Here is a 23,533-nt window from a genome sequence, read left to right on the forward strand (position 1 = left end):
AACTCAGTGCTGTTATCTAAGAAAGAAAGAAACATTAACAAAATCTTGAAATGTTTCTCTTTTTTCCATTGCCTGAAACTAATTGCATAGTCCTATGATACTTTATGGCGACATCCTGCCACCTTTCAAATCGTGGCTTATTAAAAAATATCTGCAAACTTCTTTTTTTTTTTTTTTTTTTTTTTCTAGCTTTATTTTTATTTGAATCACCAGGAAGTATTTTATTAGCAGATTAGCTGTCATTGGCTGCATTAAATGTGTTGGTGAGCCTCGGGACCATGCGAGCATAAAAAGCTACTTGAGGTTCTATAAATCGTTAACAGTTTCGCCACCTGATCCGGGTTCATTCAGAGCGCTTTGTTTCTAAAACAGAGAAGGCAACATGTCTTCGTTTGCGTAGGTTTTTCTTAGAGAGCGCTCTTTCCGCTCCAAACTGCTTTAGCGCCGTTGGCCAGCGCTCCGCCTGTTGCCTGGATACAGGTGAGGGATTGTAAACAAACAGCAGACGGCAGCGAAACTAATTAAAGGTCGAGCTGATTAAATGGCGGCATCATTAGCAGACAGCAGATTCAGGTAATCCTCATGAGCTCAAAAACTCTCTCTGCTGCGATAGAGAAAAATATTAGACGTCTCGGTCTGACTGACTTCCCCTGCGGAAATGGTCCCTGGGTGAGTTTTCACTGTCCAGCTCAATAGCCTCACTTCAAGGTTTACACCAATCTGATGATTTTTGTTTGTTTGTTTGTGATTTTGATCTTAGAGGCGGGCCAAAAATGGTCCAGATGAAGCGGAAACAGAGTCACCAGATGTCCTGCTGGACCTGCTGAGGTACCCTCGCTCTCCATGGATGTACAGTGAGACCTGGAGCCCTCAAGCTTCAGAGCTGAGAGAGCTGGCTGTGAAAGAACCGAAGCGCCTCAGCAAGAATTTCATACTGAACTACTTTACAACAATACGGATCACTGGCAAAAATGTACGTATTTCAAGAGATGCGCAGATATATTTTACTCTGGCATGTTCGTCAGTGCAAGATGGACATTTTGGATGACTGAAGGAAATACCAAATGGATTCAAGAATGTTGGGGATTTGTCTCAGCAGAAATAGCTGTAACACTGTTAAACAAGAAGACAATATGAAATTCAAAGCCGTTAAAATGAATCCTCCCCTGCTCGCCCTTACAGGTTTATTCCGTTTTTTCATATTTTAAAAAAATCTAATTAAATGTTTCTAATCATCAAACAAACGTTATTGTCAGATAAGGATAACCTGGGTAAATAAACATGAGCAGTTTTCAAATAAATAACTGGTTTTGCCATCGGTGAGTCTGGAACATCACTGTGGGGGAATTTTAAACCAATCTTATTTGCACAATTGTTTTAATTCAACCGTGAACTGCCTGTTTTAGGTCATGCCGCAGTATCTTAGCTAGATTGATGTCCAGACTTCGACTAGTCCACTCCATTTTTTTTAGACTTGTAGTTTGGGAGATTTTTCTGCTGAATAACCAAACTGTGCTTTAGCTCAAACAGATGCCCTGGCAATCACTTATAACAGTCTGCGCACCTTTTAAGCACTTTATCAGCAGTTTCTGAAATTAGCCAACCGATCTGTCACCACATTCAGATTCACTTAAAACGACTCTTTTCCTCTCCATTATGATGCTTAGTTTGAACTTTCTTCACTATGTGAGGAAGCCACCGAAATGGTTAATATGCGATTTGTTTTGACCAACAATTGAACAGGTGTACCTAATAAAGTGACCAAAGAATGCATGAACAGCAGCAGAGAGATTATGGTTATAAATGTGAATCATTTTTGGACAGTTTTTTTGTTTAAGTTGCGATTATTTATTGTCCACAGAAATGATAAACCTTTGTTTACACACTGTTTATAAAATGTTCATCCATCCATGCATCCATACTCATTCCCCAAAGACAATCTGCAATAACCAACTAACCTTAAATGCATATTTTGGATTATGTGAAGAAGTACCAGAATACTCAGAGAGAAGTCAAGCATCCATGAAAACCTTCAGCAGTCCTAACAAACGCTACACTGTGCAGCTCCAATATGTATCAGAAGGCACATCTATTGCAAAAACTGAAATAAATACTGTAGTGTTGTTAGAACAAGATGCAGTAAAAACATCTCTGTAACTCAACCAACATTAAAATTATGCATGAATTTGCTGATATAATAAGGGATTACCAAAAAATGGAATGTGCACACAGAAGTAAATGTTGGGTCCCGAGCAGGCACTGGTTTGTGTTCATCAGGGGGGAAGGGACTAACTTACAAATAAACTTTGCCATTTTATCTGTTTCTCTCAGGTCTCATCTATTGACAAAGGCTTGTTGAAGTTCTCAAAGCTGGAGGAACTTGTCCTGAGCGGCAACTTGATCTCAGAAATTCCTGCGAAGCATCTTCCCAGCACGTTGAAGGCACGTTGAAGTGTTGCATCAGAGTGCATCGTCACTCTGCGTTTATCAGATCAAATGTTGTTTCAGTAGTTTCCACATATTAGGAAAAGCCGAGTCACAGTTAATCACGCAGAGCAGGAAGCAATAAATTTTCCTCCTTCATCACCTTACATCAAAAGGGATTCTCCTGATGCAATCACACATCTGGTGTTACGTAGGATGTCTGAAGGTTTTTGTCCCTTCAAACTAAGGGCCAAAAACCTTTGCACTCATCTAAAGGCCTTAGATGAGTGCGTAAAGGCAGATGTTGCAACACATTGAGATGACTATCTGATTGAAAGTTAGGTTGGTTTTTTTTCTACAGATTTTGGAGCTGCGTGCAAATCGATTGTCTTCGCTGAGCGACCTCGCAAGCTGTCCGCCTCCTCAGCTGCAGTACCTGGGCCTCGGATCAAACAGCCTGGGTTCCCATCAAGACATCTGCGATCTTACAGGAAGACATTGGTTAATATATGTATACAGACACACATAGACACACATAGACGCAGCACATGCAGGAAGTTGTTCGGTTTTTAAAGAGGTGACCCAAAACCAGGTCAAAAGAAAGCTCAGTTACAACTGTGGGCTTTTTGATTGCTCATGAGGTGAGGATGTGAAAGCCCGTAATGCCAGCATGTCTCACTGCACTGTAGGTTTTTCTGATTCGACAGCAGATTTCAGAGGGAACTCCCACTGAAGCCCAGAGACGGAGACTGGGGCAGAAGCCCTGGGGACTCTTTGATTTGCCTTCAGCAAAAGAGTTTATGTTTGTATGAAATCACTGATTATTCAGTGAGTAAAAACAAAGATGTCAGCGAGACACAGCAGATTTATTGTTTGCATAGCTCATATTATTTAATAATTACACAGCAAGCAAATATTTTAGAATAGAATATACTTTATTGATCCTCAAGGGGAAACTGCTTATTTGTTGAAAGCTACTCCATCTTCGGTAATAAATACAAAGTTTGTAATATATACATATATACTATGTATATAGTATATATATATATAAGAGTGATAGTTCAAAATGACTAGATATAAACAAATAAATAAATAAATAATTAGCAATCACATGTAATATATTAATCAATAAATAACCTATGAATGAGCGCAGAAAAAAAATTTAATCAATTAGCACAGACTTGGGCATTGTAAAGCCTGATGGCAACAGGCAGAAATGACTTTCTGTGGCGCCTGTGTTGCACTGGCAGGATTAGTTTTACACATATTTTTGTTTTTGTTTTGTGTAAATTTCCTTAACCTCATTCAGGTTGGACAGAGATAATCTATCAACGTAAATTGCAACTTTTTTAACCAATATTTGTTCAGGAAAAGCACTTTTTTAGCGTTCATATGTGGAAACCGAGGTGCTCTGTTAGTTTAAACTTTTCTTAAAAATGTTAACATGCTTTTATTAACGAGGCAGAGGTCGTGAAGACCAGTAAAGTTAACACACCTTTTGACATGCGCTCAGTTTTCATTATCTGTTTTCTGGTAGAAACCCAGATGTTGTCATGAAACCATTTGGGATTGATCTTATTCCTGTGTGAAGTTTTTTGGATTTATAATTTTCCGTCATGATTGGTGGCCATGCATTCACGACTGTGGCCTAAACAGCGCATACACGAGGGTGATTGACAGCCCTCCTTCTGCCTCTGATTGGTTGTGTCTGGCAGATCAGTGTATTTGTTCACATGAAAGCAGGGAGAAGGCAGAGGAGCTCAATATTTTTCACAGATTATCTGCCTCATATTACAGCTTCACGACATATTGACAGTTTTAACAAATATGTAAAAAATATATTTTTTTTGTAACCGTTACATGCTGCAGCTTTAAGCAGCGAGTCACGCTGCTGCTTTGGGAAAACCTTCCTGCCTCTTTCTGCCCTCAGGCCCCATCTGGCGTGTTTGGACCTCAGCAACTGTAACTTCCAAGAGCAGCAATTTCTGGTAGCCACCTTAGAAACTCTCCCATGCCTCAAGACCCTGACGCTTAAGGGCAACCCCTTCACAATGACGCCATCGTATCCAGGTTTCACTGTCGACAGCCTGCCGCAGATCAGCTGCTTGGACTCCTCATGGCTCACCACAGAGGAAAGGTATAATTTCTTCGGCTTGGCCAGGATGAATGGTGAGAGCATGAAATGAAAATGTCTCATTTAGCACATTGGACATGTGAACCTGTTGTGAGATCAGCATCTCCTCTGCCGTCATAGATCTGGTGGAGGACGTGGCATCAGTCACACTGAGTCTGACCAGGCTGAGGGGAATACCAGACCCACTGATGCATGTGGATAAAAAGGCTGTTGAGTTTCCAATTGTCACCTACAAATACTTCATCTCATACCAGTTCTTTAGTCATCCTACGCCTGGTTATCAGGTGATTGATCCTTCCTACCCCTCACTTTCATACACACCTTCAATTTAACACGGTTCTAAAAAAAATGAGCAGAAAACGTAATTTCATTGGCATCATGTCTTTATTTCTGATTTAAGGATTTCATCTGATCAGAATAATAACTCAGATAGCTTAATATTTGTTGGGCCTCAAAACTTTTATGTATTGACATTTATGTTTAGGGTTTCAACATTTGGGACAAATTTAAGGAGCCCGTAAGAGGACATGGAGAAAAAAAAGAGCATTAGCATTAATTGAGTCCAATTTCTGACTTATATTGTTGCTGTTTGTAATTTACTGTGTTTTATCAAAGCAGGTCTCTCTTGCAAACAATATTTTGGATTTCATTTAGACAATCCATTTAAATTTATAGGTCAAATAAAAATGTAAAAAACTTTAAAATGATCTTTTCCTTACACCACCCTTTATCATATTTTTCCCAGAAAAAGAGAAACAAAACCCAAAAAAATGTCTTAATTTTTTTTTTATTGTTTATTTTTGGTTCTTTTTCTTATTTGACTAAATTTTAAAGATTTTAGTCCAATATAGCTTCATTGGAAAAGCACTTTATGTTACCATGAGGATAAAAGTTGCTGTAAAAAGTACATAAAAACATGAAAATGACAAAAACATAAAATACCAGAATATAAATTACGTAACAGCCAGGCAATAAAAAAAAACTCCAGTCAACATCTCATCTTATCGTCAAAAGTCAAAGCAAAGGGGGTGCTGTGGTGGCGCAGGGGCAAAGCATGACCCACGTTGAGGCCTTAGTCCTGGTAGCGGTGGTCGTAGGTTCGATTCCCAGCCTGGCAACGTTTGCCGCATGTCTTCCCCCTCTCTGATTACCCTGTTTGCTATCAAACTACTTTCAAATAAAGGCCACTAGAGCCAACAAAACCTTTAAAAAAAAAGCAAAGCAAGGAGTCACAGGAAATGATCTAAAAACAGACTGTGATGTAGCCTGTTTGCTGAGCAGAAATAACTCATTTCATGGACAATTTACAAAGTTACTTTAGCACTTCTTGTCATAAAACAACACTTTTATCTTAATTATTAGCCTTTACTGTTACACAGCCGGCAGAGTTGTGTCAGATAAAAGCATGCAGTCAATTTGTCACTTGGTGACAAACTTTTATCCAAACATTAATCAGGGTTTTTTCATTCATTCTTTCTTAGTCACGGTGAATCACTGATTATTAGAAAAACACACCATAAAAGATAACAGAATTCTTGTTTTTAAAAATCACTAAACTTGTATTTTTAATTCCACATCAAAAGTCAAAAGTGCTTTTGACATTCACACCAATAATGACTGTAAATAAACATCTGAACAGAACTGGACTTTCCCCTGGAGAAAACACAACTTATGGGAAGTTAGAACTACCAAACTTCACAGATGAGTAAAAATTCAAAGCACAAAATGATCCTCCTTTGTTACAGTTTCAGATACTATTACAATATTTTCCAACATCTTGCATCTTAAAAACTTTGTATCAGATGATCTCTGACTCAAAAAGAGAAACAGTTACCAAGTAAACCAACAGCATGAAAGGAAAGTGTATGAAAGTCAAAATACTTCACTCTTTTTCCTAAAACTGTACAGTTTTCCTATTAGAGGGAATTACACTTCACAACCTTTCCTGTTCTCGTCTTGTCGCTTGCAGGGAGAAGACGGTGAATTTAAACTGGACACGTCGTCTCGTGTAGCAGAGGACAAGTCTGTCTGTCCAGACCCAGGATCAGATAGAAACACTGGGGAAAACGTGTCCATCCCGGACACTGCCGTCCCCGCAGTCAATGCTGATGGATCTGAACAACGTGAGAACGCTATTGTCTTTTAAGCTTTGGACATTTTAGGTCTTCAAGCCCAGATTATTACAGAGCTGAAGTGGCGGTTTAAAAGCAGATTCACAACATCATATTAGTCACTGAGAGGTTATAAAGGGTTAAAAGCCCAATAATACGTTCTATAAAAGAGAAATGGGCTTTTTCTTAGTAAATCTGATTTACTCAGAGGACAGACATCAGAGACGTTCCTTTATTTGCCCTCATCAGGTGTCAACTTTGTTCTCAGTTCAGCTTTCTCTGATCTGTTGAAATTGTGACAAAATAATTTTCTCTCATTAACTTTCCTTTCATTAGAAGTGTCGCTATACGCAACACCAAAACTGTCCTGGTCCGAGTGTGTGAACTTGAATTATACACTGACATACAGCATCAGCTGCCTGGGAGGCCTGAAGAAATTCTTTACTCATGGACTTCGTCTCAACCTAATGGAGGAAAAGGTAGAGGAAATAATACCCGCTGGGGAGTTTTAGGCAGGAAAAAATGTCCCCACTTATTTTAAGCATCTGATATTCTAGACTCTATCGTGGCCTGCGCCCTCTGAAGAAGCCCAGCAGGTCAAACCCAGCCCAGCTAAAGGGAAGAAAGACAAGAAAGAAGAGAAAGTGAGTTTATTATTTCATTACCAGGAAACCACAAACTGTCAGCAACAGGCACGGCTAGATTCATTGATCCATTTAGTTGATTAACTGTAAACCGAATGTTGCAACCGTTAAAAAACAAAGCACACAAAAACCCACTTTGAGCGATCACAAGACAAAACGATTGTAACAAAAACATAAAGGAATAAGAAGAGAGTGAATAACGCAGGTTAAGTTCACTCACAGTGCACTGTGGAGGCAATTCTGGTTGAAAAAAACAATTCACCAGAATCATTTCTGGTTAATTATTTAACCAGAAACAAACCAAAACCATCTTAAAGTCAGATGAGTTAGCTAATTTAAACTCTAAATAGGAATTTGGTTTTGTAAAAAGATGATGTTGCATTAAAAAAGACCTGAATTCTGCTATTTAGACCACTAGTTTGGTTAGAAAACTCCAATCAAAGATATATATATATATATATATATATATATATATATATATATATATATAAGTTTACATGCAGTTTATTTCCATGTGTTTGGAGCTCACTGATAGCAAAGCCAAACTACTATAGCAAATAGGTGAGTTATTGTCAGAGATTTATTTACTTGCTTCGAATTCAGAATTATACATTTCCTAGGATTACTCAACCTATAAGTCAATTTTGGAAAACCCAGAAAATGATGTCATCGCTTTGTAGGCTTCACAACACTTGAGAGGCACACCTATGAATGTATTTTAGGTACACCTTAAAATGCCTGCTTCCTTGTGTTGTGACAACACGGAAACAATGAAGAAATTCGCCAAGCTGCTGTTCCATGATGAGACTTGTTCACCTTTATACGTCTGGTTCATCCTGGGGTACAATTTCCAAATAACTAAATGCGTCACTTTCATCTGTACAAATTACATACAGGTGTAATCACGTTCTGAAGCAACACCTGAAGACATCAGATCATAAACTCTCAGTCCCACAGCAAATTTGTGGGCAGAGCTAAGAAACGTTTGGTGAGGCTAATGTTGCTGGTAAATGCTAAGAAGATGGAGCTAAACTTCCAAATTTGAAGAAAGTAAAACAAAAACAATCTCTAATTGTAGTAGAATTTAGCTAAAAGCATTTAGCAGCCGTATAAACGGTAGTGAGAAAATGTGGAAGTTTATATCAACCTTTTGATATATTGTGGTGCAGTAAATATGTATGTTGTTGCAACTTTTAAAAATGTTTAGTTGATAAAACTGATATTTCATTCGCGCAGGTTCAAGAGTTGAGATATTTTTCTTAGTGTTCGGTGTTGCTTTTAGTCAGTATAATTAATCTGTTTGATAAAAACAGTTGTTTTAGTAATAAGTACAAATTTATATATGAAATGCTGTTTCTAACAAAAGAAAACGTGCAGGTAGATGGTGTTAAAATAGAAAATATGACATCAAGTTTTTGTTCTGTTTTAAAGGTTAAAACGCCTCCCAAACCTAAAAACAAAAAGAAAAAAGGTCCTCCAGAACTGGTCCACGATCCACCTATCAGAAAACTACTCAACTCAGTTCACGTCCCCATGCAAAGCCTGGTCGATGGGGGTCAAAGGGTCAATACTGTCTGCGACTTTGGTCCGCTGCAGGTAGAGCCTCCACCGAAACAGGAGGAGGCAAGTTTCAGTTGCATTGTCCATTAAACCCATCACTGAGGCTGAACAGAAACAACGTGAATGAATTATCAGAACATGGTTGACATGCAGCTTGTTTTAACTCATCTTAAGGAAACTGACAAGAAAACGAAAGGAAACAAGAAAAAGGACAAGGAAGCAAAGCAGAAACAAAATAAAAACGCCGAACCTCAGAAAAATCCAAAAGGTAAATATGAGTAAAAGCTACTCTGCATCACTTAGGATGTTTACTCAGGACTTCACCTGCTCTCCTTCTGCACCGCAGGGAAGGGGAAAGACGCAAAGAAACGTGACACGGATGAACACACAATCCAGCCCGTCCCGGTCCCACCGGTACCGGTGACTGTGGAGCTGAGCGTGGAGCTGGAGAAATGGAAGACGGCGTCTGACGCTTTTCGTGTCGTAACGCATGTAGAAAACAGCTAAATCACAGAGCTGAGGTTGACATGAAAGTATTCATGAAAAAAATATGAATGTGTTCTTCAAGCCATGAGAACTTTATTTCAGTGGCATGAAATTAAATGCACTGCTGACCAATTTACACAGCGGCATTTTCTCAGCATGGTGTAAAACAACATCTACTTCAATTTCCCTGTAGGAAGGAGTCATGATGCTGCCTTCACCGTGTATCACTATGGTGATGTGAATTCAGGGTGATGTGCAGAGTAGTTCTCTAATCCTAATTATATTTTTTCACAAGTTCACCGTTTCCACATCAGTGCTCTTTTGGCTGACCTGTCAGTTTACATGAATGTCTTGTTTGCATCTGAGCCATAATTTATTTAAAGATTTGAAATATCCAGACTTTAACATCCTTTTATGACCCAACTCTGCTTTAAACTTTTCCACATCTTGTCTGCTGTCTCTAATGTTCACAAACAGAAACCCTGGACTGAGAGATTAAATTACACACAGAAGAACTTTTCTGGAAATTACTGGTTGCACTGAATTTTATTTAGGGGTACCAGAAGTAAGAAGGCTGAGACTTGAGGCACACTGTAATTTGTGAATTTTTAAAAACACTTCCTTGCGCTTCATAGCCGAGCCCATCCAAAAACATTTACAAGGCTCTGCAAAAAAAAAGAGGGGAAAAAAAACACACAAAACCTTATCAAGTGTTTTTGGTCTAGTTTCTAATATAAATATTTTGGTTCTGTCTTATTTCAGGTGTACCAACTAATAAACTTTCCAGCACAAAATCATTTAAGTAATATATCATTATCAATATAATTCCTTAATATTGATGAAAATTACTAGCACCACTGTCAGATTATTTCACTTATAAGCTAGCACCTTTTCATCAATATTAAGGAATTGTTGAGTTAATCTAATTTCTCTTGCTGAAAAGTTATTTGTAAGTTAGTTTTGTCTTATTTCGAGCGTACCAAGATATTTGCACTAGAAACTAGACCAAAAATATTTGGTAAGGCCTTGAAGCATGTACCTCCATGGTTTTGGCTTCAGTTTACCACAAATCTACAGATTTCTAGAAGAAATTAACATAAATTATGATTACTGTTCATGACTGCATGCAGACACTTTATTCATCCATAAACTTTATTTTCATAGACATTTAAAACTTATCAAAAATGTCAAAGTATTCATTGATGCAAAAGGAAATCAGCTTAATTAATTAGAAACTTCTTGAAAAGGCCATAATAACAGGAATCAAAGGTTTACAGTAAGTGAGAATCTTAATAAATTTCCCAGCATTCATTTGAAAAGGACCACAGAAAGTTAAACCGATTGGAGCCAAAGAGCTCCGGGTTTCACCGCTCTGCTCCAGACTGTCCCCTTCACAAAGTTACATTATTAAACCTTTTAAAGAGTACATACTATTTCCAGGCATAAAAAAATAAACTATAACTCTTCAATTTTTTTTTTTTGCTCAAAACTGTTTTCAATCAAGTATTTTACAGTTTCAAATACACATAGTTTAAGATAATATAGTATCTCTGTAGCCCCTGACAATCTGTGCAAACAGCGGTCGGATATTGATAAATTAGCTAAACTGAAGCTCGCCTCTTCACCCATTCAGAACCAGGATGCTAAACATTCCCGGTCCAGAGCCGTTTCCAGTTGACAAACAGCTGCAACTTTCTGTAACTTCTGGGATGCCTCAACGTTTGGGAAACATGCCTTCTTCTACAAGGCAAGTGTGGACAGCAAATATGCTTGGCAAAAACAAGCATGAGAGATACAGTACATACAAGCTAAGACCCGGAAAAGAACGGCGCGACCAACAAGATGTGCAAATGTATTGATTGTGCGAACGACGATTTTAGGAAGGCTTTAGAAGGTCTGGTCGTCGGTGCAGGATTCCGTCCAGTGGCCGAAGACCTCGCAGGTGTCGCAGTATGGCCGCTCTTCACCCTTACTGCCGTGGTAGGTGGTGTGAGGAGGCGAGTCGGGCATCTGCTCCTGTAGCGGGCAGTCTTCCGTCTCGTGGAGATCGAAGCAGTCGCAAATGTCGCAGAACTTCCTCGGAGGAGGTTTCTTCTTTTCTGGCTGCTTGTCATAACTGCAGGAGGAAATAAAGGCACCTCTCTTGAGTTTCAGTCAGAGCCAAAAATAAATACAGCTGATCTGCTTTGACTAGGACTTACTTATTATCCAATTCACTCGGACTATTCCCATTGAGGGCAGTAGCTGCCATTTTCTCCAGTTTGTCTTTGAGCTCTTCATTCTTCCTCTGGAGGTCGACAATAACTGAATTCAAGAACTCAACCTGCAGGGAAAACAAACCCGGAGCATCATTTCTGCCTCATGTAAAACAAAACCAGAACAAGTCTTCTTACCAGGATTTCTGTAGGCTTCAGTAACATGAATTTAACATGTTTTAAATCCATTTTAAGACCATTATTAGTTACATTTGAAACTCAATCACATGAGAAAGACTTAACAGCTTAAGCAACTCGAGTTCTTATGAGACTTAACCTGTTTTTAGACAAAACTTTGACTATGGAGGAAATTGTACATTTAATAAAGAGGTGGTAGATAAAAAGATGTATATCTGAATGTGAACAATAGTTTATTATAATTTGAAGTCATTTTAAAGTTATATTTTTATATTTCTATTCCTGCCACCAACTATATGTACTGTTAATTTATCACGTAGATCAGGGATGTCAAACTTTAATGTTGGTCCACGAGAAGATCAGGAATATTTTAAAAGACTGATTATGAGAGAAACATTTGATTAAACTATCCACTAGCAAACTGTTAAAATATTGATAAACAGTCGTCTCATGGGTTTGAGAACTTCTTGAAATTAAATAACATAAAAAATCTTTTGACCTGGATGCAAGATGGCAGAATACAGATTTGATTAATAAACTAATATCTAAGCACAGAGCTGTAATGTTGAGGGCTCTATTTCTAGAGACTGGAGGGCCACATAAAACCTTCTGGCGGGCCTCGGGTTTGACACGGGCCGTAGATTTTACCACTGCCTCAGTTCATACACCCAGGCTTAAACATGAACCAAAAACAGATTCTGTTTATATTAACTCTTTTCTTTCTACTTCATTCATTTTTCATTTAAGGATGCATTATGAATGTAGCGTTGATTAACTGGAACACTGATCGGTATATTTGCTTAATTATGGTAGTGGACAAAATGTAAAGTTCATTGCTTGCTTCATGGCGACTATCATGTTTTTATGGCGTAACAAACTTTGAACTGCCATGTTGCTGAAATGGGCTGTACAAAAAAAACTTGAATAGTAAATGTGAGCATTTTGATTCTGAATCAACAAAAGGTTACTTTTTTTTTTTTTTTTTTTAACAAAACCAAGCTTCCAGCAGTAACGGCTATTCGCTTTTCACTGTTTCACAATGAATCTGAACTTAGTTGTAGCATCTTGTCGATTTTATCAAACAAAAAACACCCACATTCATTCAGAATTGCATAGATATCTGGAATATTAGCTGTGTCACCATATTCCCTCTAATGATCAAGGTGGTGATTTTCTGCTTTGAGTTGTCAGCTTAAGATAAATCAACGCTTGCACTGAGTCACTGGGAGTGTAAGAAAAATGTCCCAGTCTGAGTGTTTCTGATCTGATATCTATGGTTCCCTTTCAATCATCAGATGTCTTTACTTGGGATGTGATTAGAGTCGACTTAAGCACTGATGAAACAAGCGTGATCAATCTTTAGGTGACACAACATAACTGAATTGTGGTTTAAGTGAATGAAAGCCACTGAGAAGCATGCACAGATGGAGATGATGAGAAACTTGAACAAACCGCTTCCTGATGGAGGTGTAGCAATGCCAACATCAGACAAAGCACAGCAGAGGCGAATTTAAAGAGAAAAAGATGAGAAAAAAAATGTCAGAATCGACAGCGGCCCCACACTCTGACAGATATCACACTTACGTCATCGCAGACACAGATAGTTCAGGATGACTTAGGACGATAAACGGATGAGGGGAGGGGACATGCTGATGAAGTGAGGCTACGGGACGTTTATGCAGAATTAATCTGTGGAAACTTAGATGATCACGTCAGACGATCTACAGCTCTGTCTAAATAAATCAGAATACTGAAAAGTGAATTTATTATTTCAGGAAGTAAATTGAAAACTTAAACTGATTCATTACCCAGAATGCTAAAGTTCAAGTATTTATTTCTGTGAATTTTGATGATTCTGGCTTACAGCGAATGAAAACCCAAAAGTCAGTTTCTTTGTGCACAATCTTGGCCAATAAAGCTCATTGTGACGTTGTTGCTGTGCTGGTCTGGCCTGGAAACACTTCTGCCTTGAACCCCACACAGAACATTTATGGGATGTGGTGAAGAGGAAGATGAGACGGACCAGAGAATCATGCAGACAAACTAAAGACCACTACTGAAGCACCTTGAGGCTACCCAAGCAGAGCTACAAGGCAGATCCCATTCATGCCGTATTAATGCAGTAACTCATGCAAAAGGAGATCCAAACAAGTGTTGAGTGTCTATGCTACACAACAGAAAGTGACATTTGGGTTTTCTTTAAGTCAGTCATTATCCTGCTCGTTTCAGGTCCTTCCCTGGTTGAACAGAGAGGACTTGCTGAAGAGGTAACTCAGTCATTTTAATCAGCTGCGCTCAGGGACACATGTAAAACCTGCAGGACCTGGCGGACTCTGATGTGACACTCCTAATCCAAATTATTGACTGGACAATGTAATGCTTCAAATATATCCCTGTGTGTGTAATGACTGTCTACAAATTAGAATATGCTTGAACGTTATTTTACAGACATGCCCTTATGAAACTTTAAACATTTTATTGAGGTACCAGTTCTCACTAAGCTATAAAGACTGAAGCAGAATGAATTAGTATTTAAGAAGTTAGTACACACTGATGCCCCATACTTAAGTCTTATGTTAATTGGAATGTGGTTACTATAAGAAAACTCAGGGGAAAAAACAGGAGGAAGGTTCTTTTATTCAGGATTAGTGAGACTGCCAGACCTGACTCTCTGCAGTCTCCTTATCTTCTCTCAGTTGGTCCAAAACAGCATCTCCTGAAAACAGAAGGAAATCAGAGCGATGTCTTTTCCAGCTCAAAATAATAAATGAATGAAATCACTGAGCTGGAAGTCATGTTGGCTTTGGTTGTTTGTAATGCCGCCGTACCTGAGGTCAGGCTGATATCAGGCCTGACAGCGAGGTCCTTCTCCAGTCTCTTTACGTGATCCTGTAGATTAGCTTTATCCTGTTCCAAAGTCTCGATTGTATTCTGGAGCGTCTTTATTGAGGCACTTTCTTCCCGCACTGCAACCAACTGTAAAGAAAACAATATAATTTAACACACACACACTGGACAAATGTTACCATCAATCCATCAACCAAATTTCACTTTCAGATGAGAAGGAGCTGCAGACAAAAAAAAGAATAAGACAATGAATAATAATGCTGTCTATGATTCAATAAAGCCATCATTTATGGAGTTCATATACGAGATGTTAATCTCCAAGCGAAAGTTTAAAGGAGCTTTTAGAGAAAAGAAACATTACAGATGTAAATCTGATTCTGCGAAGATGATAAGACGTGTCAGTTTGTCAGCACCGACAGAGATTTCCAGATAATCATCTTCAAAGTCATGAGGAGGAGGATTGTAAACACATAAAAATGAAAGCAGGTCATTATTTGACCCAGAAGTGACATCCTGTCAGAAGTGTCTCTTGAAGGGCTGGTAGGTATGGTTTGTGCTGCAAAAAGGAAATGATGCTAAAAACTACATTTAGGATTTAACAGATTGTTAAAGCAGGCCTTGATAAATGTCAAAAATACTCCTTTGCTTCATTTAGATTTTACCAGGTAAAACCAGATGTAAGATAAAGTAAAATGTCAGATTTTTTCCTTACCTCACTCTTCAGTTTCTCCACCTGCTGGTCCTTTTCTGCAACTAAGGCACTGTTTTTATGAATGGACTGCTGGAGGGCGACCTTCTCTCTACTCAGCTGCTCCTTCAGAGCGTTTTCACTGTTAAACAGAGTATCAGCTAAATGTCAGAAACAAAAACTCTGCTTAGTATTCATTTTTAAACTACCTTCAATGTGAGTTCATGGCAAATACTTCAATAACAAACAAGCTTTAAAAATGGAGACCTTCAAAGACAAAATACGCAAGGATGGAGACGGACAAGGAAGCAAAGAAGAAAAGCAAGCAAAGCAGGCAAGACACATGACAGAATATAGGTAGGACTTGAGGAAGAAAGGATGGACAGAAAGGAGAAAGATACAGCACAAGGATGGAAGAAAGGACAAGACAAGACATCCCTGTGTCTTGTCTTGTGGGAAGGACAGACTGAGGAAGAGGCAAGGAAGGCAGGAAGGGAAAGAAGGACGCACAACAGAGGAACAACAAGCAGACACAGAAAACGGAGATGAAGGAGGAAGAGAAAACACAAGGAAGAAAAGGATAACATTTAGAAATGGAAATGAGAACGAAGCCTGGTAATCTGAAAATTTCCCACACTCTAATCCATAGTTCTTTTCAAACACTCCCAGATTGGAGAGAACCGTGAAAATATGTTCAGTGCATAGAGAAACTCCTCCAATTTCAAAACAAATATTACTCAGCCACGACTTTGGCATAAAACAGATATTTAACAAATCTGAAAAAATGTTTTGTATTTCTGAATTTAATAATGAATTTTATAACAAAGAATGAGACACAGAGCACGTCTGCCAGGCAGCTGTGGTCAAACATGCCAATAGACTTATGAGATGACTGCAGTCAAGTGATGATGTCAGAAAGCATCAAGTACCTGAAGATGTTATTTGGCAGGCTTTGAAGGAAAAGAAGTGTGATAAATCAGCCATTTATTCAAGAACAATATACATTATTAAATGCCAACTCTCATGGAACCATGCGAGTTTAAAAAATAAAATAAAAAACTCTTAAAAGATAGAATATTGAATAATTGTGTGATTATCTGACAATGCTGGAGTGATAAAAACATGATTAGTTTACCTTTGTTTCAACTCTTCCGACTCTTTCTTGAGTTTTGAGTGCTCATCAGTTAGCTTTGGGGAAAAAAAAGATTGAAGTTTAAAAACGCTTAGTTGACTTCAATTGTTACTTATAAATGCAGTACAACAACAATATTAATGTCAGTACCAATGACCCTCACCAGATCTCCCTGGGCTCTGTGTTTGTTTGCCAGCTCCTGAGACAGCCTTTTGTTTTCCTCTTGAAGCATCTGCAGAGTCTGCGACGTCTCAGATGCTGCTTCTTTAAGCTCCTCACTTATGAAACATAAAATGATGAAATTACCCAACTGACAGGCTGACAATATATGTTCAAACCATAAATAATGTGGTAAAGTACGATGGATTTAAAATAACTTCTAGCTTGGAAAATTCACACAATCCAAGATGAGTGTACTCACACTTCCTGGCAAAGACTCTTCAGCCTCTGTGTTTCTGTGCAAAGCTGCTCTTTGGATGTGTTCAGGTCTTCTTGATACTTTAAATTCCCTTTCCTCAGTGTGTCCAGCTAAAACAAACAAAAAAAAGATATGTAAATAACAAGAAATCTAAAGCTAAAAGATCATTTCACTGAACTCTTCCTCATGCTGCCCGTCTCTGTTGAGTCCCCATCTCAATGTGGTGGAGTTTTTCAGTCCTTATGATCCTGAGGGCCAAGTTGCTCAGAGCTTTGGCTCCTGTTTTAATCTCCCACGGCAACTGGGTCATACTATGAGTGGTTCAGTAGTTCAGACGAAAGGGCGAGTCAAACCTCGCCTGGATGTGGAGGACCGGAGCTCCTCCCTTGATCCAGGCCAGGTGGAGGAGATCACCAACCAACAAGCTCCTGGTGGTAGTGTCTGGTTCCTCGGGCTCGGTCAGATTCAGCCAGAAGAAATTACTGGAAGCCCGGGTTGTGGGGCCTCGCCATGTGCAGGACGGCGATCAGGTGTTGCACCCCAACTCCTGGTGACAACTTATATTTGGGTACAGAGAATGTCGCCTCACTGGCAGGTAGGGAGCTGGTGCTTTTGTGGCTTTTGTCTCGACAGTGGAAGGGCTAATCAGATCTTTATCCTTAGAGAATTGCCTCAGGGGCCATGGTAGTTCACTTCTTCAGTCAACATGTGTTTTATGGATCTGGAAAAAGTTTAGGAACATGTCCCAAAGGTATTCTGTTTGTCTCCAGAGTTGGACTCTGTCAGGACTGCCTCCTCTCACTGATCCAGTTTGTGGTGTTCATGGACAATAACTTAAGTTTTGGTATTGAAAATAAGAGAGTCGGGGTTGGAAAGCTCAAGATTATTGTTTGTTGCAGATGATGTTGGGTTTTTCAAGCCATTACCTTCAGCATGCACTGGTGTGGTTTGCAGTCGAGTGTCGAGCAGCTGGGATGACAGTCAGCTCCTCCAAGTCTAATGGTTCTTAACCAGAAAGAGATTGATGCTCTCTCTCTGAGGTGTGATTAAAGTAAATTTCAAAAATTTTCTTTCACCTTAGAATGGTGATTACAAACATTTACTATTAAGCATAGTCAGCATAATACTTGTATGTGTGCTGCACTTGATGTATACAAACCAGCTGTGGATTCTGACACAAAATACATTCAGCAACAGTTGAAAAAACTTCTAAGGATTTTTATCCGAAAATAAAAAAAATGTATTACCTCAAAAATCTAAAATTAAGTTTTAGACATTTAGAAAGTTTCAAAGGACCTGTGAAAACTCAGATTAAAAAAGCAAGTTCACCTCTGAAATATTGCATCGCTGACGTTCCTTCTGACCCTACCAGTCTCTCACCTGAGTCTGAGTTTCGTCCTTGGAGCGCTGCAGTGCTTCCACCAATGACTGAGCTTCGTTTTTTTCCTTCAGCAAAGCCTCTTTCTCCTTTACGAGCTGCTCTAGAGCGTCAGCGGCGTTACCAGAAGCCTAAGTAGTGCAGGATTAAGACACTTAGTGAGATGAGCAACTTTAAATAAAACCAGCAAGCTGACATTAAAGCTATAGAATCTCATTATTGTGTGATCTGAGTTGAAAATCATATACAAGTGCATATTTTTATAATACAATTATTTCAATTTAATAAGTAAATGAACAACATGCTTTTCTATTGAGACACTTTATCACTGATTAACAGACTGACACATTCTGACACGTATTAGAACGTTGTATTTTTCAAAACTCTTGTTGACAATTACCACCACAATTACTGCAAACTGTGGCCTCAGAACGGAGACTGAAAAAATGTACGAATACTTCCTGCTGTCAAAGGAAGCATTAGACCAGCCTCATTGGATTAATACATTTAATAAACTGCATCAAATGGTTGCATGGCTGCAACAAGGTGTTCAAAGTCCAACTAAAATTAAATGAGCCCACTATTAGCTCACGTTATAAGGCCACAGGCAAAAGCTGGGAGCTAAGGGTAGTAAACAGAGGTTAGTAAATGGAGGATGAAAGTTAAGGCGTGAAATTAAAAAGGGAGACAAACTAACAAGCATGCAATGTGAAGGTGGCAAAGCCCCAGCACCACTAGAATTAGTACTGGAGGAAAAATACCTCAAGCTGCTTAGAAATAGCGTTATTTAGCTGCAACTCGAGCGCCCTGACTTGCTGGACGGCTTCATCCCTCTCAGCCTGCAGGGTGTCCTTCTGAGCCGACAGCTGAGTAACGCTGGAGGATATTTCTTCTTTCACCACAGCAGACGCAGACACCTCCTCGAGAGCACTCTTGTACTGTTTTTCAAAGTTTTCTTTCACAATCTTTTGGGCCTGGAGTTCAGCCTGCAGCTGTTTGTTGCTTGTTTGCAAACACTCCACCTTTTGAAGAAGCTCCGACTGTTCAGCGAGTAATGTTTCTTTTATGGCGCAAAGCGAAGATGTTTCCTGCTTCAGTTCAGACTGACTAGCCAAAAGCTTTTCCTTCACTGATGTCAATAGAGTCATCTGTTTGTCCATTTCCTCAAGCCTAGTTGACAGTTGTTCCCTATCTTGGCCCAATTGATGGTTTTCTTGCTTTTGCTGCTTCAATTGTCCTTTCAGAGATTCCATTTCTGCTTTAAAAGACTTATTTTGTTCATCAGCATTCTTGCGGTGAAAAGATATATTATCGTTTTCCTGCATTACTTTGGACAAAGTGTTCTGAAGTTCCTCAATTTGCTTAGACAAACCATCTTTGTCAGCTTTTGCTTTAGTGATTTCACAGTTTTCAGCTTGTAGAGTCGTCTCAAGCAGATCCTTCGCCTCCGACAGAGATGTTATCTGTTTTTTTAACTCCTGGACTTCCTGCAGCAGAACTTGGTTCTCCTCCTGGAAAGAATGGACTTTCTGCTCAGCTTCGGTCTGCAGAGACTGAAGATGATGATGATCATTTTTAAGGTTATCTACCTGTTGAGAAAGCTCTAAGTTGGACTTCTCAAACTCTGCTTTTACTTTATTATGATCAACAACGAGTTCAATTTTGGTCTTTTCCAGAATTTCAATATCAGAGCAATACTTCTGCAGTTTATTCTGTAGGTCAGTCTTTTCTCGCTCCAGAGTGGTGATCTTGGCTTCCAGCTCATCTTTTTGATGCTTAGTTTCTTCAAGCTTTTTTTCCACATGACTCTTCTGTTGAAGAAGATCAGCATTGGTTCTGCTATAACCATCTAACTGGCCCCGAGTTGTGCGATTATCACCAGCGAGCTTCTCACGCTCCACAGAAAGAGTGTCCTTCTCAGATAAAGCCTTGGTATACTTTCCTTCCAACTCTCCCTTCTCCTCCTCCAAACGCTCAAAATCCATCTTCTGCTGCTCAAGAGCTGAATCCAGGCTCATCTTTTCTTTACGCAAGTCATGAAGTGTCATCTCCATTTCGGAGTTCTGTAGACGCAATGCTTGTTTCTCCTGCTCAAAAGATGATAACGCCGCATTATATTTTTCATGAGAAAGGGACAACTGTTCCGTCAGGACATGGAGCTTCTCCTTCAGCTCTTGCAGCTCTCTGAAAAGGTCGTCTTTCTCACCAGACACTTTCCTCTGGAATGCAAGCAGGTCTTCTTTTTCCTGCAACAAGGTAAGCCTTTCAGAATCTGTCACTTGACTGTTTGTCTTAAATTCTTCAAGCATCTGGGCCAAGCTGGCTTTAGAGGCTTTAAGCTCTTCACATTCACGAATTTGACTCTCCAAGTCTCTCTTGGTTTGGCAGAGTTTGTTTTGGAGTTCCTCCTTCTCCATCTCTTGGTTCTTTTTCTCCAAAGCAGCAGCACCGACTTCAGACGACAACTCTGCTTTCTCATTCGTCAGGGTTTCTACCAGAGTCTGGAGCTGCACATTCTTCATCTTAAGATCTTCTTTTTTTAAATTCAATGACTTCACTTTTTCCTGCAGCTCAGCATTTTTAGCGTCAAGAGACTTCCGAGCATTTTTGGCAGAATCACGTTCTAATATCAGATCGTCTCTTTCACTGGTGAATTTTGACTCAGTTTCCTTGAGGTCCTCCTCCAGCCGGCTCTTCTCTTTGCAAACATTTTCATAATCCTCAAGCAGCTGCTTCTTTTTAGACTCAGTTTGCTGGATGTCCAACTGATTCTTTAAGACAGAGTCATTCATCTCAGCATTTTCTCTTTGAAGCTCCTTAATTTGAGTCAAATATTCACCTTTACCACGATGCAGTTCTTTGTTTTCGGTCTCTGCTTCCTGCAGCAGGTGTTTGAGATTCTCCAGTTCCTTCTTCAGTGAAGTCCTCTCTTCATCTAAATGTTTGGTATTGGTCTGTAATTCCTCTTGAAGTTTTGAGAGTTTATCATTAGTTGCCAGCAGCTCTTCATTCTGCACTGAAACCTCCTTGCAACTAATCTCAGTGACAGAAAGTTTATTTTGCATCTCAGAAAGCTGCCTCTCCAGATTGCCTTTCTCAGCTTTATGATCTTCACTTTGCTTAAACATGTTTTCCAGATCAAGACTCTGTTTATCCAGTTTTTTTGACATATTGTCAACATCACGCTTGTAGGTGTCAAGCTCAGCAGAAAGCCGCTGGAAAAATAAAAGGTGAAAAAAGGGGATATACACACAGGGCAATGCATGAATAAATACAAAATAAACCATCTAGTTATGGATACAAGTGATATGCAAATGGAAAGGTTAAGCCTCAGAAGCATAAAAATCAGAAAGAGGGTCACACCAAAGCTTTCAACCAAAAACTGCGGAGGCAGAAAATTTTCACATCGACTAAGAAACCTTTTCGATAACAATGGCATTAACACAAATAAAGGTAATTAATAACATAAAGGGCGTGTAGATTCCCATGGTGTTTACCACTAATGGCAGCATGAATATAATGCACTTATACAGTATTAGAACAGAAAATAATTTGAGTAACGCTACACTTTTTTTCTATTAAGTAAACTAAATTGCCAAATTTCTGTAATTCTTGTCTCTTAAATGTCTAATAATGCCATTATAGACCAGTCTATTAATTATCAAGCTTTAGGTTTTTGTTCAAACCCACATAAGAGAAAATATTTGATTGACATGAAGAGAAATGCTGCGCCATTTCTCTTCTCGCCATGAAGAGAAATGGCCATGAAGTAAATGAACATAAATTTAAATCCAAGTCTGCCAGTGGTATGAATAATTTTGCACACAAGGGAAAATTTTCCACAGAAAAAGCAGGGCAAAAGGAATCCCAAAAATAATCCCTTCACAAAAAGTAAATAAGCACCCCTGTAACTTACAGTTGACTCGTCCTTTTAAAGCCCACTCCCTCACATGCAAGAGACTTGGGAAGCTCAGTGTAAAGATTTATTTTGTGGTTTGTCAACAGGTTGGTGCTGTAATGGTGTGGGGTATATTTTGTTCTTGTGCTTTTAGCCCCACGGCACCAACTGGGCGTTGTGTTATCACCACAGTCTGCCTGAGTCATTCACTGGAGGGTCCTGATATGTTAATATTGACTAACATCTAAAAGCTTGCTGAATCTGTGCCGTTATGAATTATGGTAGTTCTGAAGGTCAAAAGGGTTCCAGCCAACTACTAACATGGTGCCTCCAAGTGGAAATGAGTGGTAGGTGTTATAGCTTACTGAGTCGAGAGTAATGCAAAAAAATAAATTAATAAATAATAATGCTGGTGCTGCTTTGAAATGTTTAGTGGTGATAATGGTAATGAAAACATGATGGGCAACAATGAACACATTCACAGTGTAAGTGTAAAAAAATAAAAAAACAGTCTCCTGCTTTTGGTTTTCTTTTAAATTGGTATAATTTTTTTTTTCTTTTGACAAAAAAAATAGATAAAACTATTAAACATAATACACTATTTTATTAAAGTTGAGTCATTCTACCCTCTGCCTGGTATTTTTTTTTATTTTTACTAATCATTACCATTAAGGTAAATGAGTTTAAAAAATATAATAGTGCAAAAATAACAAAATTGCATTTAAACCAAATTGATGCTTTTTAAAGCTGCGTTCACATTATGCTTTGGTGTTTAAAAATAAAAGATATATTTAATATTTACAAATAATATGCCATTTTAGACTTTGTTAAACATTTAGATTTTCACAAATGTTCCTTACAAGTTATAAATACCATAAACCTTGCTAATCTTTAAACACGGTGCCAGTGAATCTCTTAAAACATATTTACTCCTCTGACATACTTCTGAAGCAGTGCTTACCTGGGCCTGTTCTTTGTATGTCTGCAGCTCAGACACAGTTTTCTCCAGCTCTCGAGTTTTGTCCTTGGAGGAGGAAAGCTCCATCTTCAACTGACCAAATTGTGTTTGCAGAATCTCGAATTCCTTCAAATGGAGCTTGGAGGCCTCAGAGAGGGATTTCTCATGTGAGGCCTTCAAATCCTCAACCTGACTCTTACTTTGTTTAAGAGCGTTTTCCTAGCAAAAGAAAAACCCACAAAGTAAAACAAATCTTCACATTTATTGCCTCTAACTAGATCTAACACATACCCTGCAGTCCTGAAATGTTTTGACAGGGTGATTGTACATTTCTGAAGCATTACTTTAGAAGTTAAAGGAACTGGCGTTAGTTATCAAGTCAAATCACAGAAAATACTGAGAAGTGGAAGTATTTAAATGGATTAGTAGCATAAAACAGAATATGTTCAAATACTTGTTACA

The 23,533-nt window shown here is 38.8% G+C and overlaps 2 protein-coding genes across 9 annotated transcripts in view; one reads left to right on the forward strand and one right to left on the reverse strand.

The window, feature by feature from the left end:
* Positions 1–210: 210 nt before the first annotated feature.
* LOC114154179 (leucine-rich repeat-containing protein 43) lies at positions 211–9,495 on the forward strand. The gene is made up of 12 exons (XM_028033025.1): positions 211–669; positions 761–973; positions 2,332–2,442; positions 2,786–2,925; positions 4,355–4,593; positions 4,679–4,842; positions 6,528–6,681; positions 7,009–7,148; positions 7,227–7,313; positions 8,745–8,936; positions 9,048–9,141; positions 9,220–9,495. The coding sequence occupies exons 1-12, from the start codon at positions 583–585 to the stop codon at positions 9,378–9,380; spliced, it is 1,782 nt and encodes a 593-aa protein (XP_027888826.1). The 5' UTR covers positions 211–582; the 3' UTR covers positions 9,381–9,495.
* A 391-nt stretch (positions 9,496–9,886) lies between these two features.
* The window catches only part of clip1a (CAP-GLY domain containing linker protein 1a), a 28,224-nt gene continuing 14,577 nt past the window's right edge, over positions 9,887–23,533 (reverse strand). For 5 of the 8 annotated variants that reach the window (XM_028033022.1, XM_028033021.1, XM_028033016.1 and 2 more), the window contains 13 exons: positions 23,075–23,290; positions 18,977–21,430; positions 18,218–18,346; positions 16,841–16,947; positions 16,583–16,697; positions 16,423–16,475; positions 16,217–16,237; positions 15,312–15,429; positions 14,581–14,728; positions 14,416–14,468; positions 13,205–13,210; positions 11,561–11,682; positions 9,887–11,475 (listed from right to left, as the gene is read on the reverse strand). In XM_028033022.1, coding sequence (XP_027888823.1) covers positions 11,247–11,475; positions 11,561–11,682; positions 13,205–13,210; positions 14,416–14,468; positions 14,581–14,728; positions 15,312–15,429; positions 16,217–16,237; positions 16,423–16,475; positions 16,583–16,697; positions 16,841–16,947; positions 18,218–18,346; positions 18,977–21,430; positions 23,075–23,290 — 3,771 coding nt within the window. In that variant the 3' untranslated portion in view covers positions 9,887–11,246. The remainder of the gene's footprint in view (positions 11,476–11,560; positions 11,683–13,204; positions 13,211–14,415; positions 14,469–14,580; positions 14,729–15,311; positions 15,430–16,216; positions 16,238–16,422; positions 16,476–16,582; positions 16,698–16,840; positions 16,948–18,217; positions 18,347–18,976; positions 21,431–23,074; positions 23,291–23,533) is intronic. The other 3 variants (XM_028033020.1, XM_028033019.1, XM_028033024.1) reach the window with 3 other exon arrangements.

This window comes from Xiphophorus couchianus, chromosome 12 (genome assembly GCF_001444195.1).
Source record: "Xiphophorus couchianus chromosome 12, X_couchianus-1.0, whole genome shotgun sequence".
Classification (NCBI taxonomy): Eukaryota; Metazoa; Chordata; class Actinopteri; order Cyprinodontiformes; family Poeciliidae; genus Xiphophorus; species Xiphophorus couchianus.

Bases quoted from the DNA above. Each gene is read 5' to 3' on its own strand.
- LOC114154179 (XM_028033025.1), top strand. From the start codon at position 583: ATGAGCTCAAAAACTCTCTCTGCTGCGATAGAGAAAAATATTAGACGT. The intron at 7,149-7,226 runs GTAGAGGAAATA...CTGATATTCTAG, and splicing joins TCAACCTAATGGAGGAAAAG to ACTCTATCGTGGCCTGCGCC. The intron at 8,937-9,047 runs GCAAGTTTCAGT...ACTCATCTTAAG, and splicing joins CTCCACCGAAACAGGAGGAG to GAAACTGACAAGAAAACGAA.